General features: G+C 36.8%; 1 protein-coding gene across 3 annotated transcripts in view; it reads right to left on the bottom strand.

Moving 5' to 3' along the window:
• Positions 1-16,388, bottom strand: part of LOC120530295 (desmoglein-2-like) — a 61,930-nt gene extending 45,542 nt beyond the window's left edge. Inside the window, exons 1-2 of one of the 3 annotated variants that reach the window (XM_039754665.1) lie at positions 16,020-16,388; positions 15,067-15,305 (exon numbers count right to left, since the gene is read on the bottom strand). In XM_039754665.1, the coding sequence (XP_039610599.1) occupies positions 15,067-15,120 (54 nt within the window). In that variant the 5' untranslated portion in view covers positions 15,121-15,305; positions 16,020-16,388. Of the gene's footprint in view, positions 1-1,226; positions 1,663-15,066; positions 15,306-15,677 lie in introns of those variants that run through there. The other 2 variants (XM_039754664.1, XM_039754666.1) reach the window with 2 other exon arrangements.
• Positions 16,389-17,826: the final 1,438 nt, after the last annotated feature.

Raw genomic sequence — 17,826 nt, forward strand, 5'->3', positions numbered from 1 at the left:
TCTAGCCATACTTTTGCTAATGTGTGAGCATGTGCATCCTGCACTTGTCAGTTCCGTCTTGAGGCCTGAAGAAAATAGCCCTTTTTAAAGAAGCCCATTGACTGATTTTTTTTGGTGGTGTGTTTTAAAGGGTGTGTGATCTGGCATTTAATGTTGTAGAGTAGTCATCATCATGAAAATCATGTTAACTACTTATGTATTTAGTGATTTAGCACTTTGCTCACTGATCAGAAAATGGAGATTTATTAATATTAATTTGTATTTCTGTGTTTGGTGTTGAATATTTAATTCTGATGTTGACAAATATTTCATTACCATCGGTTGGTGGTTGTTCTGTATGACAGAATGTTAATAGATTCATTTTTATGGCATTACTTAAGTGACATTTTCTCATCACTGGTTCTGGTATGTAAACTGTTGTAAAAAGCCGCTTGCCCCATCACATGAGATTTAGTGGAGACTGTCTCCTTCGCTGCGCTCTAACACCATTACTGCCACTCCAGTCTCCACAGCTCTGCTGTTCTAATGTTTTTTTTTTTTTTGCAATGTCCACACTTATGCCTCCAGTTCCACCTTTCACTACTCAATTAGAAGAAACCCAATCCTCACTGTCTCCCCAAGGATTTGAGCTCATCCTAGTCAGGATCATTCCCAACACTCACTGGCAGCCATGTAGCCAGGGCAGTGGTTTTAAGCAGAAGAGCATATCTTATAGGTTTAGGTCATTCAGTGCTTGATCATCTTGTAATACCAGTGGCACACTTGGCTGGCGTGGAAAGCATCCTGATTCACATAAAGAGAATTTAAAGCAGATAAATATTTTATTTTAAAAGAGGTGGGAAGTCAGGCGAATATTAAACCCAAAATTACTCCATATACTACACCAAGAAGGACAACACATTCACCATAATATCTTACAAAAAACAATAATGTATTAAAATACACCAATTCAATCTTTTAGCAAGATAACAAAATAATGCATAACTTCCTCCTGACAATTACATTGCAGATCAAAACATTTAAAACAGAAATAACAATAACCAGAATATGACAAACTCAGTCCTTCTTTTCAATGAATTACAAGTGTTCCAGTGTAACAAGCCACCAGCATGAGAATAAAGTTGTTAGCCTATTAGAGAGTCCGACACAGGCTTTTGCAGAAGCGTCTAAAATGGGACCTTGTTTAAAAGGAACGATAACAGGTCTTCTTTTTCCACTTTTCTCACCTTTTAACACACTCCATTTCTTCAGGTCACTTTGATTTTTTGGTATAGACTTGTGTATCTTCCAGCTCTTTGTTGATTTTCTTACTTATTTATCCTCTCCAACCTCCACTTCCTTGAGGTCATTAGTTTTTCCACTAATCAGTGCACTCGGGATTTTTCCCAAATAATTCTATTTAATTTCCATTCCACATTCAGTAGGCAAACCATATCAACGAGACCGCTACAATCTGTCTTTTTCTTCCTCACATTCAAACACACACACCCTGCATTGATTTTCAGGAAGGTGTCATCCATTTTGACATCATCTCCCTTCCAGGTCTGTATGGCTGCACCAGTCTTTACATGCCTAAAACATCACTAAAAATCAACACATTTCAAGTGATCTTTCTGATGTAAGTAGATACAATAAATTTGTTCTATTTTCTCCAGACTTGACGGTTCCCAAAACCTGAACTTTTAATCAAATTGCCAGGTAAGCAAAAGGGAATTATTAAATACAAAAAGAATGCTAGGCACATGCCATAAAAGTAAAGCACACTTTTGAAAAGAAGAGCTTGCTTTTTTATTAGACAAGGTTGCCAACAAGATACTGATCTTGTTGCCTAAGGCACATGGGAGTCTTTCCAACACTGAAATTACTTAAAGATGGGAAGAGACTGAAAACAATAATTGCTACATATCACAACAAAGGTCAGGTACTGAGGTGTGAAAAATGATTTCTCAAGTGTTGAGACAAAGAAGAGGGATATAATTAAGGATATAAGGGGCCAGAACTGGAGGTGAGCAAATGAAAACATTACCCCCTTCCTCAGGGGAGGAAAGAATTCTGCCAGTCTTTGGGCTTGTTGTTATAGAGGGAATATCTGGAGGAATAGATGTCTGTGGTAAAGATTTTCCAAAAACATTAGCCCACACTTCCTTGCCCCAGCATTCCTCATCTGTCCTAGTGAGGTTTCAACCTCTGAACAATCCCCAGATGAAAGGCACTTTCTGAATCCCCGGCATGGATGAACACATGTTCTTGTAATAAAGAGCTAATATATCTTGAAATGGAGAGGGTGCAATTAAAGAGGAAAAAGCTTCAGTTAAATTGGGATCTTCTGGAGAAGGATGAACAGCTCATGGAATTAAAGTTTATCAGATACACTAAAGCCGGCCCTTTTTATCTGTGACAGTAATACTGATTTTGAATAAGGTGAGCTATAGAGAACATGTCTGGATCATACTACCTGTATTGTTTCTTTGTGACTAATGTACATAACCATTTCTCTTTCTTTTCATCCATGCAAATGCTGCCTGAACTACTTGAAGGTAATTTGTAAATTATGTATACATTTATTTTAATATTTTCATTAATATTTATTAAATATGACCGAAAAAAATTATATACCAGTAATCCCTCCTCGATCGCGGGGGTTGCGTTCCAGAACCCCCCGCGATAGACGAAAATCCGCGAAGTAGAAACCATATGTTTGTGTAGTTATTTTTATATATTTTAAGCCCTTATAAACTCTCCCACACTGTTAACATTATTAGAGCCCTCTAGACATGAAATAACACCCTTTAGTCAAAAGTTTAAACTGTCCTCTATGACAAGACAAAGATGACAGTTCTTTCTCACAATTAAAAGAATGCAAATAGATCTTTTTCTCTTCAGGAGCAGAGAATTTCAGAGAGAAAGAAAGCGCTCGCAAAGAAAAGCAAACAATCAAAAAATCAATACTTGTGTTTTTAAGTTTGTCGCGGCAGCGTTAGTATCTTCTAAGCAAACAGCCTCTGTGCAAACAGCCCCTCTGCTCACATCTCCTCCGTCAGGCGCAGAGAACGTCAGAGAGAGAGAGCGAGATTAAAGCAACAATCAAAAAATCAATCCGTGTGCTTTTGTGCTTTTAAATATGCCGAGCACCGCAATAAAGCAGCATTTTTTTAAAGGAGCGTCAGTATCTTTTAAGCAAACAGCACCTCTATGGCGTTATTTCAGTGCCACTATTCTGAGCACACGTAAAAAAATATTGAGCGCACGTAAAAAAAGATTGCAAGTGCAAGTGTTGCATTTTGAAGAGAAATTTATTTTGAGCGTACAAAAGCTGAATTTGAGTGAACAAAATTCATTGCTGCGTGCAAAAAATGTATTTCAGTGTTTGCGCTTATCCATATACACACACACAATAGCACCCTCTCGCTCAGTTTTTCATTTGCGCTTGCTCGCAATGTGTTGCTTGCGCTCACAACATTCTCTGCTGCGAGCGCTCAACTCTCTGTACACCGTTATAAGTGTGCCACAAAACCAACCAATCACAGACTTGGTTTCAAAAATTCTGATTGGCTCTTACGGTCTCCAATCAGCTCGCTAGCTGCTGCATTCCGGAAACAGTCAGTTGGCATGGTTGTATAATGCAACTACATTATACTACACCAACGATAGTCTTAACAAATAATATATTTTAAAATAAAATAATTAAAGATATTATCCGCAAATTGGGGTTTAATTGAGTTTAGCTGGATTTAGCTACATTTCGGACTGTTTCCGGAATGCAGCAGCTAGCGAGCTGCCGTAAGAGCCAATCAGAATTTTTGAAACCAAGTCTGTGATTGGTTGGTTTTGTGGCACACTTATAACGGTGTACAGAGAGTTGAGCGCTTGCAGCAGAGAATGTTGTGAGCGCAAGCAACACATTGCGAGCAAGCGCAAATGAAAAACTGAGCGAGAGGGGTGCTATTGTGTGTGTGTATATGGATAAGTGCAAACACTGAAATACATTTTTTGCACGCAGCAATGAATTTTGTTCACTCAAATTCAGCTTTTGTACGCTCAAAATAAATTTCTCCTCAAAATGCAACACTTGCACTTGCAATATTTTTTTACGTGCGCTCAGAATAGTGGCACTGAAATAACGCCATACACCTCTGCTCACACCCCCTCCGTCAGGCGCAGAGAATGTCAGAGAGGGTGAGATAGAGGCAGAGACAAGCAAACAATCAAGCTCCGCGCGGGATGCATATCTTATAGCATTGAGGAGTTTTAGTTAATATGTAATACATGCTCTGATTGGGTAGCTTCTAAGCCATCCGCCAATAGCGTCCCTTGTATGAAATCAACAGGGCAAACAAACTGAGGAAGCGTGTAGCATAAATTAAAAGACCCACTGTCTGCAGAAATCCGCGAACCAGCGAAAAATCTGTGATATATATTTAGATGTGCTTACATTTAAAATCCGCGATAGAGTGAAACCGCGAAAGTCAAAGCGCGATATAGCGAGGGATTACTGTATTCAATATTTCTATACTCCTTTGGACTGTGCACATTGTTTATTTGTTAAATATACCTAGAATAACTCAATAAAAATGAGCTTCAAACAGAGATTTTCCCCATAGATGTTCACCAAAAAACTTTTTGTTTCTTGTGTTCTGGCACATGGTCAAATTGCCACAGACAAAAGCATCATGGGTATTCCCTGGCCCCTTGGTTAGAATATCCATAAAGAGTCTTCGGTGATCGCAAATTACCTGTACATCCAATACTGAGAACCCTTTACAGAAAATGTAAGTAGGTTCTAAAAGGCTGGGAATATGAATGGATGCACCATCCACTGTTCCTACAACATGCAGGTTTTACTGATTGCATATTAGTTTCCATCTTTAGGAATCAATTGAAATATGATGTAGGTAATGTGCACACTTACAGATGCCTTGCCACGTACATCTGCAAGAGTCTGCAGGAAACCTTCAGCAGCATGATGTCATAGTGCTACAATGTGCTGCACAAAAGATGTTAAATGGCCAGGTGGTACTGGAAAAAATTCACCTTCACTAGACTCAGAAATATAATTTATTTATGCTCTCAACACATGAATCTTTAAATCTTTGTTTCCTCGTTGAGATGATCAAGTAGGTTGAGGTTTTTGCAAACCACAGCATTAATTTGCCCAGCTCTAAAATATGGAAGGAACTTAGTACAGGTATACTTGTTCTGCCCCACATGCTGTTAGTTGTTACTGTTTTTTGTCGAACTGTACTCCCCCTTTGTCTTGTCATTTACTAACACACCTGTCAGTCACGTCCCACACTCACAGTGGTGTTATAAATGTTTATGAAACTCACGTAAAGCATGTAGGTCCCATAATAAACATTTAAATACAATACACCCCATGTATCTCACGTAGGCACACCTTTATCTCTTATTTTGGTCACGTCCGAAGCGTATCTTTAAGGTATATAAACCCCTTGGTCTGGTTAGTTCTGGTATACAGCAATTTGGACCTCTGTCTACATGCTTCTCTTTGTCTCGATCCGACAGTGGAAATCACTCACCTTGTAAGTCTCATTTAAAGGTTTATTGTTTAATGTATCTGTCTGCTATGTATTGCTTTGTAAATCCGTATTTATTGTCTTTGGTTCTACACCTGTAAATACCTGTATGTTTCTTTTGTATATATTTCAGTTTACAATGAGGTACGTCCAGTAAAAGCCTTCAAGAAAGCTCACCCTTGTCATTTTTATGTGGCTGTGTGGATTTGTTTAAGCTCTCTGTGGCCGCATTGCATGTTATGCAGAAAAATACTAAAACTAAATGAAAAACTTGTGAACACATTTAAGCACACAACACATGCATTTGAAAGGAAACAGGAAATGTGATTGTGTGTTGATTTATTAATATCTTAAAGGCAATGTCTTTGTGGATTGACTCCTATACCCCTTTAAGAGTATTATCCAGAGTGCTATATGGACCAACCTGATTACTGAGTCGGTTGAAACAGAAATGGAGGACAGGAAGAAGCCATGTCTTCTGGTGTTTTTGTTTGGTAGCTGCAATGTGACCAAGCAAGTAAGCAAGAATAAGAGAGAGCAAAAACATCTGTGCCTCTATTCAAGAGACGTGAAAAACTGCAGTTGAATCTGAGTAGCAGGGCATTCACAAGCATTTCAGCAACTAACAGCAGGGTTTCCAATTTCCCTAAACAAAAATAAGGGACAACCTAAGGCAATGCAGGTTTAGGTGGATTTGTGAGAGGGATTGTTTAGAATAGGGGTTTGAAGCGGCATTGCCAAACAATTGTCCTTGGCATTGTAGATGTCCAGGACTTGGATTTTTGGTGCTGTGTAAAATTTGGAACAAATAGCATTCCGTTACAGAACCCAACATATCTGTTTCAAATTCCTTAAAACCAGGAACAGTTGGCAACCCTATATAAAGGGCACCATTTTTAGTTACATTAAATTGTATATTAATCAGTAAAACATAAAACATTTGTTAGTTGTTAAAAAAAAGATTTGGTCTGAAAAGTATATACAAATACATTATGGCAGTGCTTTGCGAAACCCACAGAATTTTCATTTATACAGTGACATGGATTTTAGGCCATACCACCCAGACCTATTTATAGTTGTTTCTCATTGTATTGGAACCACATTTAAATTGATGGGATTAAAGTGACACTGCAAAAATTAGCTATGAAGATTGACACATGTCAAGTATATAAATTACAGTGGTTTCTCAACAAATACAAGACACATATTCGATTTTAACAGCAAGTAGTCTCTAGTATTACCATCACCAATAATTAGAGAACACAGAACAGTGTTTAAAGAGGGAAAGGGAAGGTCTATAGGATGGTAGTGAAACCAGCTTTGTTATATGGGTTGGAAACGGTGGCACTGACCAGAAAGCAGGAGACAGAGCTGGAGGTGGCAGAGTTAAAGATGCTAAGATTTGCATTGAGTGTGGACAGGATTAGAAATAAGGACATTAAAGCATCAGCTCAAGTTGGACGGTTGGGAGACAAAGTCAGAGAGTCGAGATTGTGTTGGTTTGGACTTGTGCAGAAGAGAGATGCTGGGTATATTGGGAGAAGGATGTTAAAGTTAGAGCTGCTAGGCAAAAGGAAAAGAGGAAGGCCTGAGAGAAGATTTAAGGGCGTGGTGAGAGAAGACATGCAGGTGATGGGTGTGACAGAGCAAGATGCAGAGGACAGAAAGATATGGAAGAAGATGATCTGCTGTGGCAACCTCTAACAGGAGCAGCCGAAAGCGGAACAGTGTTTAAACTTTAAATATAAATTATTACTGATCTTATATTTACCAAAAGTCAATAACCCTCTGCTACTGTAACCTTTTATAAGATTATTATATAAGCCATTGCTACAACCACTGCTTTAACTTAAAAAATGTATTACTGCATTTAATTATATAAGTAATGTCATCTAATGTGAAAAATATTTTAGTATCCTATTTTTTCAGAGAACTACATGGTGTGAATTTAATGTGCACAGAATTACAACCTCTGTCCGTAGCTATGTGACTGGTATGCGAGGTAGCCAGTTTAAGAAGCACTTAGTGGTTAATGAATCAAAGAGAATATAGTTTACCATATTGCTTTAGTTACAATATGTTTAAAGAAAGACACAAAAATTAACAATTAAGCTTAAGATGGAGTTTACAATGTTCTTGGTGAGAAAAGCAGCCCTGATTGGAAAGCCAAAAGAAAAAAAAAAAAAGAAAGGAGCCACTGTGTCTGCACGGTCATTCCTACTCATTGTCCCAGTATAAGTTAAAGGATTGCTGTGAGATACCATTTTAGATAGTGAATCTTCTTTCACATTTATGAATGACTGTCTCTGTGTGGGAAAGAAGTAACGACAGCACCAATTGCAAAAAAGACTGGCATTTTTGGAGCCAGTGGAATGATGCTCTAGTCTATGCAATAGTCAAGACCTTCAAAGTTAGATATGTTAAATTATCTCCTAGAAGACACTTACAATGATATATCACTGCTGCTGGGATTGAATTAATTATATGCATTTCAACTCACCAACTCCAATCTCAGCCTACTGCCTTTCTCAATGATGAAGTAAAAATATCTTTTGTTATTTTCTTACAAACAAGAAACAATTAGATAAGCCATTGATCTGTCAGATTGTAGTCACCTTTGCTGCAATATTTTAGAAGCCTTCTTGAAGAAAATGCTGACTATATTTGGCTTCAGAGTAATAGTATCACTGGTTAAAGAGTGCTAAGAATCAACTCACAATAATAAAAATTATCATATTTGAAAACATCTAAAATACTAAATTCAAAACAGTTACAATGCTAAATGGAATGTTCTGTCACATAAACAGGCCTTAACCCAAAATCATTATTCATACCCAATTCTCGAGTTGTAACAAATATATACTAGATAAGCAGTCATATGATAACTCTGTATTCTGTAACAGTGTACCACTGTCTTTTGGTAACTAGCTTACTAAATCGACTTATTGCTAATATCCATTGAAAACATAACCTTCTTCTTCAGGCCTAGATAGATAGATAGATAGATAGATAGATAGATAGATAGATAGATAGATAGATAGATAGAGTATATTCTTGATGCCAAGTGGAAACTGAAGTGTTACAGTAGCCAACACATAAAAATGCATATAATACAATATAATTAAAGGTAAAACCGCATGATAACAAATAAATGAATAAACTGAACATATCTTCTTTCCTGTATCATTAGTTTACATGGAAATTCTCTTTCAATATTTCTTATTGGGAACCTTACATTTTTTTTTTGTACAAGACTTTTAAATACAGTTTAACTGAACATCAGAATATCATTTGGAAGCTAATGGAAATATTAAAGAATCAATTGGTATATTGAGAGATTACTAGATATGTAATATTTCTGAAATCCATTCTGATTAGGTAAATGATCTTAATGTCTCTGCTGTTTGAAGAAATTCACGAAAATCATTTCACAATGGTTAATTAAAATTTTAATGTGTTCTTGTAAAAACAAAGGGATTGTGGAGCCCTATTTTGTTGGAAGTGCTTCCAAACCATAGTAACTGATCACCAAAAGTACACCTAGGTGCAGGATAAAAGGAGCCCGCTGCCACTGCTCCAAGAGCCAGGGTTGGGAGGTGGAAGAAGACAGAGACAAAGGCAAAGATAAAGAAAAAAGAAAAGGCAAAAGGCTTGCTTTATTATATTGCTTGGTTGTAACTGTGCTGTGCAGGTGGGAAACAAGTGTTTCCCACAGAAAAATAAAAACATGTGTTGCTGAGATTGTGACTGCGTCTGTCTGTATCGGGTTTGAGGAGCTGGTGCACCCTATGCAGACCACATTTGATCTAAGGAAATGTATATGGCAAGCTGCTTTAATTCAAGGAACATTGTAGAGTACAGTAATGTATTAAGCTATCATTTTTAATTACTGTATGCTTTAGGCACAATAAATTAATTTATTCCAAAAAGTATTAAGATAAACAGGTTATTTACGTATCATGAAAGAATGTAACATCATTTGTTATTAATTACTACTCACTTTTGCTTGAAGCTAGAAACGAAATGCAAATTTTCATACTGCTTTATGAAGTTTTTAATTCTATTATTTCTGTTTTGACATGAAGAACTTGCAGAAACATACTGTATATTCTGTGTGATTCATATTGCTATGAGAAACCAAATCATTTGTTCAACATTTTAACATTTTGTTTAGTTCTAAGTTGTGCCAAACATATTTCAACAGCATTAGTTGCAAGGCAGGAACCAGCCATGAATGGGACACCACACCATTTCATTGAAGAGCCACAATCACACACACGTCAGGCCAACATTCAATCACTAAAACCTTTGTTGGGGGGTAAGTCTTGAATATATTCAGATAATTGATACATAAACAGGGAGAACATGGTTACTCCAAAGAGAAAGCAAGCTGTCTGAGACTTGATTCTTGGTGTCTGTGGCAGTGAACTATTCTTTACACTACTGTGTTACGCATGTTCACTTATTTACAGATGCAATTATTAAAATCAGCTATATATAACAGATGTTCCTAGGCATTGTATGTTTAAATCATGCCATGTTTGTTTTCATTTATTGTACAACGTTCACTATAAACCTGTACGCATTGCTCTGACTTGTTCTTGCCATTCAAAAAACTGCAGTTTCTTTACTTTGGAAAAACCATGTTTCAGTTTTGCCATCCACTACTAAGACTCATCCTTCTGCTGAAGCTCTCATGGTATAAACCAGGGGTGCCCACACTTTTTCAGCTTGCGAGCTACTTTTAAAATGACCAGGTCGAAATGATCTACCTACATTAAAATTATATATATATATATATATATATATATATATATATATATATATGTGGTGTATGGCATCCAGCAGGGCTGTGTATAAAAACTGCAATGTCCATGATGCCCTGCTGGTCTTCGGGGAACCTCCATACTGCAGGGAGGGCTCCACCTGGCGGCCTGGGGGTATTGGCCGGGATAAATGGCCAGCCATACACCACTATATATATATATATATATATATATATATATATATATATATATATATATATATATACTGAGTATACATTATAAATAAAATGTATGTTGTCATACCTTGCATAACTCAATAACCTTTATGGTACAATAACAATTAAATACATTTATGGTCACTACAGTATTTGGATTTAATAATCGTCATGTGGGCAAAGGCTAACTTGCATAAATAAGTAGAGCCGAAAAATTCAGTCAAGGAGCTTTTGAATTCAGCCGAGTGAAAAATGACAGCTGTCCGATTTACTGCAATTTTAGTTCCCTCTCCTTTTTCTTTCTCAGATCGCTTTTTGGAAGGACCTCAGTTTCGTAGTTTTTATGAACAGTTCGAAAGTGCCTTTCCACATTTTCCTTCTTTGGTATAGCAATGATAGATTGACAGATCAGACAAACGCACTTCGATTGTGACATTGTGAGAAAAAATCCTCTTCCAATTCCACATTCAGCCCATACCCTCTCCAAAATTTTTTTTTAAATCCCTTCTTTAGTCGATATAAATTGGAAGGCTAACTAGATCACAGCCGGAGTTTTGCAGTAGCTTGCGCATTTGATCGTGTGTGCGGGATGACCAGTGTATTAGAAGAAAGGAGATCTCAGACTGGCTGCCCTGTATGTCTATCAAGTGGCAAATGCCATAGGGAGGATATATGATAGACTAACGTTTAAAAAAATTTTTTTTGAATGCAACGCAATCTACCTGCACTATCCTTTGCAATCTACCGGTCGATCGCGATCGACGCATTGGGCACCCCTGGTATACACATTCATATCTGGACTTGCCACCCACATTTTAACTGTGGTTGCATCAGCTTTTTATCTTTAATCAATGACTCTTCCCTTTCTGCATTATACTTAAAGAAAAGCTGCTTTATTCTTTTGATGTACTCTTCTGCTGAGTTTCTGTACTGTCAGTACTTTGCTTATGTTTATTGTGGTTAATTTCTTTGGAGAGTTTACAATAATGTGCATAATAATACTTGAAACAGCCACAGGTGACAAGTTGAGATGCTGCAGTTATTGTAAAGTTCATAATTTGTGCTAAGATACTCAACAGGTTTTTTAAAGGTAACAAATATCACTCATCACTATGGTGTATATATATATATATATATATATATATATATATATATATATATATATATATATATATATATATATATATATATATATATACATATATATATACAGTATATATATATATATATTATTGTTTTCGTGTAACCTCTGCTATTATTTCACTTCATGTGGAACTGTAAAAACACTTTAGCAAGGTATGCTAATATTAAACCTACTTTTTATTTTTTGCATTTGCTGCTAAAAACATTTCCCTTTGTGCGCACATTAGAAAAATATTTTAATTTCAGATCTTATTTGTAATTAAACACAAATGATTTTAAAGGGTTTTCCTATATTTAGTACTTTAAAAACAGTACACATCAATCTAACATTAAAAGAATTGACTCAGAGACAGACTCACAAATGTATCTTTTAAAGCAAAAGATAGTAGTAAAATGAGAACAGTGATATACAAAATGGCAGTACAAGGTAGCAAATGGTGATGGGGTGATTGTATTTTCACCATTCTCACCCAGGTGACAAAATGCACTCCTCAGTTACTATTTTTTAAACAAATCTTGTTGACCTCCTGCGGGCCTCCTTACTGCCTTGTGATGGCTACAGGAGAATACGCTCTGCATACTCTCTGCTTTATGATGAGGATCAACAATGTCTGTTCAATCCTCAACATTAACAAAGTAATTGGAGCATCTCAGGGTGAACATTACTGGTGGGTCCTCGGGTTTAGGGGCCCGTTTCTCAGTTACAAACAGTGAATGTTTCACTCAGGCTCTTCTCACTAGTTCCTCACTAAGCTCTTTTGTCTGTTTCTCAAAGGCTTGTGAGAAGATCAGTGAGAAGTGAGAAACTTAATACCAGTGAGGTGAAACCAGGCCCACCAAAACAACTTTCCCTTTAAGTTTTGATGAAAGTAGCAGTTTAAAATAGGGATGTGATCCTCCCTTTCAAAGATCCAAGAGGACAATGAGAAAAAGATCTCTTAATCAATATATCAGAAAAGGAGTGGAAGGTAGCAATGCAGAGAATTCACTTGAGCTCCATATGCGCAAAGCATACAATTATTCAACTCAAAATTATATATCAAGCACATCTGTCTCGCCTAAAACTGTCCAAAATGTTTCCAGGTCAAGATCCAACCTGCGAACACTGCAATCAAGTCCCAGACTCACTGGATCACATGTTTTGGGCCTACACCAAATTAACATCATTCTGGACAAAATTTTTAAGTGCCTTTCAGACAGCCTTGGACTCACAATCCCTCCTAACCCATTAACAGCTGTGTTTGGGGTTCTTCCAGATGGGCTTAAAGTGGAGAAGGACAAACAAACTGTGATTCCCTTAACTATACTATTGGCATGCAGCCTTATTCTAATAAACTGGAAGAATCCTAACTCTCCTCTTTTAAGTCAGTGGGAAAACGATGCTTTATATTATTTGAAATTGGAAAAAATCAAGTTCTCAGTTAGAGGATTGGTACAGAATTTTTTTTAAAACCTGGCAGGATCTAATCAACAATATTTTAGAATAAGCTCTTAAAGCACTGAGGAAGCAATTCTTTCTGCATTTCTTTTTCTTCTCCATTCATCTCTATTGCCCTTTTAAACTAATCAATTTAGGTATGTTTACAAGCTTTAAGTTTTACTCCATTGGCCATGCTCTCTTTCTTAGGGGTGAGGGTTAATTTGTTTTCATCCTATTTTTTTGTAAAAATTGATCTGTTTGTATGGAATGATTACAATAAAATTTAAAAAATAGGGATGTGATGCAAAGCAATGTAAATTAATGGTGCATGGTACATAGCATTTGTAAATTTTTTTGTCCTTATGTTTTAGGAGCAAATAATTACCGTTTGCTAAATAATTTGGTAATTAAAAAAAAATGGTAATGGCAAATCTCACCAGGAGCCTCATGTATATCGCCTCGTATAGAATTCACATTAAAATATGGCGTTTGGACAAAACTAGAAGTGTGCATATGCACCAAAAACTCAGATGCAGAAAATGTGAGTAAGGAAAGTTCTGCACACTTTCCCTTTATAAATCCCGATCAACGTGAATTTTAAAAAATAGTTGTAACAGCATTTTTTGCTAGGGGGGATGATGCATTATAATTATAAACAGTTGGATTTTTAGCACCCTGTGTGTGTCTAATTTTTGAAATCCAATTGACGGTCTTTTTTGAAACTCCATAAAAGATGCTTAACAATGTAGAACACAGGGCCGGAAAGTGAAGGCAAAATGCAATAAAACTAAAGAAATTATAACAAAAAAATGTTTTTCATCGTAATAATTTTGCAAAAGGTGGTTAATTCAAAGTGTGCGTCGATTGTTGCTGCTCTTTAGCTCATGTGGGAATGAGCATATAGTACATCTGATCATTAGGTGAAAAAGGTGTTCTTTACCATTGCTATGTTTTTGTTAAATTACATGTTATCATCTGCCATAAAATAACATTTTAAAAAGATGGCATTAACGTGACACGAGGCCAATGCCTGAAATATGAGTTTTTGTCACATACTGAAGACACCCAACGTCACGTTAGCTTAAATATGCATGCAGTTACAACACGTAGCGAGCCTGCTTCAGAATCTCTCATAATGCTTTAAATATACGTGCATCAGAGATACGCTTGGTCTGTGCTTTATATTTTAAACGTATATTTCTTAAAAGTTCGCAGAAAATGCTTGCAAATGTGTGAAATATCTTTAAATGTAAACAATGTTATCAGGATTTGCAATCGGGATCCAGGAGCGTCGCTCCACCGCTTAGATTTAATAGCTAAATGTCTTGATGTTGAAATGTCCATTCAAACGCGAGGCACATTTCGGTGCTTTATTGTGGTTAGCAGAACACACCAGCTGTTTCGGCTGTAAGAAATATTTGAATACAAAAGAATTAATAATTTTGTTAACCTGCTGCAGACGATTTCCCTGTAGCTTGCAAAAAAGATTTTGGCAAATATTCATCTATCACCCAGTGACAGATTCGCAATAAACATATTTAAGTTTTTATTATTTATTTATTTTTTATGCGGCGCTCACTTTCATTTCCACTCCCAGCTCGCTAAGTTAAAGTAGTACATTTTATTAGATTTGCATCCCTGTGCACAACTGAACATTTTATTAGATCTTTACAGATAACTAAATTGTCTGAAAGCTTTCACTTCTTACAAGTATTTCTATAACGTTATCACATATAGTTCGCCTAGTATGGCATTATGCTATTTGAATCGCTTACTAACAACAATCATTTCTGTTATATATCGTGCATCACAGAGTAATATGACCAAGTCTGTTATAGTCCAGTACAAGGATGACATGGTACCATACTGTGCGGATCTCTAATCAATCACAGCGCACTCCACAGTACACACACTGCGTTATCTGTTAGACATGTCTTAGGCAGGATTAAATCTAACTGATCGAACAATATTCATTAACCAATACTCACCGTCTGCAAAACGATAAACATGAAGCCAGTGTTCACAGCTTGAAGGAGAAACATGACGGTAAATACCAGGTGAGGCTGACTTTTAAAGTGCAGGTATATTCAACGTAGTTCTCAGACTGAATCTCAAATCGTGATTAAACTGCGGCGCCCAAAGGTGTCTCATGGAGTTTTTGATCCCCACCCAGACTTGGGGACAGCTAAGGTGCTTCTGGAGGCTCGATTCCAAGTTTGCCAAATTGCTGGAAAATAATGCAGACATTACTGTTAACGTAATAGAAGAAACATGATCCATATGTCTGTTATGCTTTTGCTATTCGTAACTGTATATTGCCTTATCCAAAAAATGTTTCCTTTTATTCTAAAATATCTGTTCATTTTTTGACTCTTCATTTCTGTTGAAGATCACGAGTTACCAGTAACGATTTCCGATGTTCAGAAAACCCACGCACCCTATATATTTACGGATAAAAAAAAATAATAAAAGGGATAAACTGAGCCACACACTCACATACACCAACATGCACACACACTCACTCACAAACGCGTGTGTAAAGTAGGGATCTGAGCGCAGTTATCCGTGCGAGAAAACAGAAGTCCAAGGAAGACATTACCTGCTTCTTCGTAGCAGACAGTATACTGTATAATCACGCTATCTGATTTGCATTTTAAATAAATGTTGTTTTTTTTCAATGTTTGTATTAGTCTGTGGAATTCTCCTAGCTACGTAATTCGTAAGAGAAATGCTCCTGATTAACACTGCAGGTGACGTGACGTTCAGTTTAACCTGCCTGCTTCTGCATCCAAGCACTTCAAAAAGTCCCAGTGAACTGACCCTCACGATGTTATGCTTTTCGAGTTCTTGTTTATATACAAGTTTAATGCAAATAAACGTAAAAGGCAGAGATGTATTTAGGTCAACGTTTACTGAAACATTTAGAAAGTATTTTATTTACACGTCAGCAATATTCCATGGCTTGGCTGCATTCTTTTGATATTTTGGATTGTGATGATTTTTAGGATGATATTTCTTTGATTTCAGCTATGAACTAGTCCATCTTTTGTTTCAATAATATAACATTCTGGGTGTACTTGCTCCTTAGCTATTCCTCGCAGAGTCAAAAATTCCTTTACTCCGATTTCTCCTTTTTCCAGTTGTGGAAGGATCCTAATCCCTCTATCAAAATACACCTTTTTGCTTTTCTATTTGCCTCTCTTTTTATCACTTAATTTTCCTTCTCACTCTTTAGCAGGTTTTCCTTCATTGGCAATTTTGATCATAACCATCTTCACATGAGTATGTGCACTGGCAAATCTCATCAGGGGCCTCATATATAACACCTCCCATTGAACTCACATTAAAATATGGTTTTTGGACAAAACTAGAAATGTGTGTATATATTCACAAAAAAAAAAAAACTCTGATGCATAAAACTGTGCCTAAGCAAAGTTCTATGCACTTTCCCTTTATGAAACCTGATTAACTTGAATTTTAACTTACATGCATGTATCTACAGCCCCACTCCAACTCCTCCTAGAAATCCATCTATTTGAATATGCAAATCAATATAATTAGCCCCTATTGTTCAATGTTTTGTTAAAAGACAATGGCAAAAGCATGTGTAAAAAAGAAGAATTTGAGCGAATGCAAAATGAATGTTCTGCTCAGTGAAGTGCAGGCAAGGAAAAATGTACTAATAGCTTAAGCAGTGGTATAAGCAACTAAAGGAAATTGATGGAGTGGCACAGCGTGGCAGAGACACTCAAAAGTTCAAGTTCAGAAAGTCACACAGTGCCCAAAATAAAATAGAAGTGGTCAGATATCAAATTCAACATGATAAGGTGAGTCACAGCCCACCATCTGAGTGTCAGTACCACTGGAAGAGGTAGTAATATTCTGGGGCTCACTTTGTTTGAACAGCAAGCTGCTGTAGTTATTGGCAAGACACTTGTACATCTCACCACAACATTAATGTGACGCAATTTTCTATCACAGATAGTTTTTTCATTAATACAGTGGAAATGCTTTCAATTTATATAGTATAATCAAATTGATTCTCTGAAGGTGCCATTATAGCAATGTGCATGCAGTTGATTGCTCCAATTACATTTGGAAAACTGGACCTTGGTGCGTTTTGATGTTTGCCTGTTCAGCCACAGTGTAAGAAAATCTTATATATCTGGATGACAAGCAGATAACACCATCCCATACAGCTGGCATGGCATCAGTCAGTGATGACTCAGAACAACCAAGATCGGTCAGCCAATTCACATTGAAAAGCTCCTGAGGCTGCATAGAACTTGCAAAGGAGCAGGTAGAGCACAACTTCTCAAAGTCTGCCTTTGTAAAGCTGACCCCAGTTCAGCACACAACTCCAAGAGGATAGCCCTTGGAAATCGAAATCGACTTAGAAGCCAGTCATCATCACAGGACAAGAAGTCAGTATGATCTCTATATGCGCTCTCTTCTAATTCTTCCATTTCAGATGTCTTCTAACAACACTAAAGCAGCCATGGTAGTTTGGCCATTCCGTGCACCATTATATTGTTACAGAATGATTACAAGCAAGTGCTTTAAATTTATAAATAATATGTAGTTAATTTTGGTGTATTTGATAAAGCCTGCATTATGGATGCAAATATAAAAAACAAAGAGAAACCACACAAACAGTAGCCCTGCTTTGACGCTGGGAGCCCCCTGTTTACAACACCGAGCAGAAACTTGCTTACACATGTGCTTAGGCTGCCGTGAAAATGTGTGTA

Source organism: Polypterus senegalus, chromosome 5 (genome assembly GCF_016835505.1).
Source record: "Polypterus senegalus isolate Bchr_013 chromosome 5, ASM1683550v1, whole genome shotgun sequence".
Lineage (NCBI taxonomy): Eukaryota > Metazoa > Chordata > Cladistia > Polypteriformes > Polypteridae > Polypterus > Polypterus senegalus.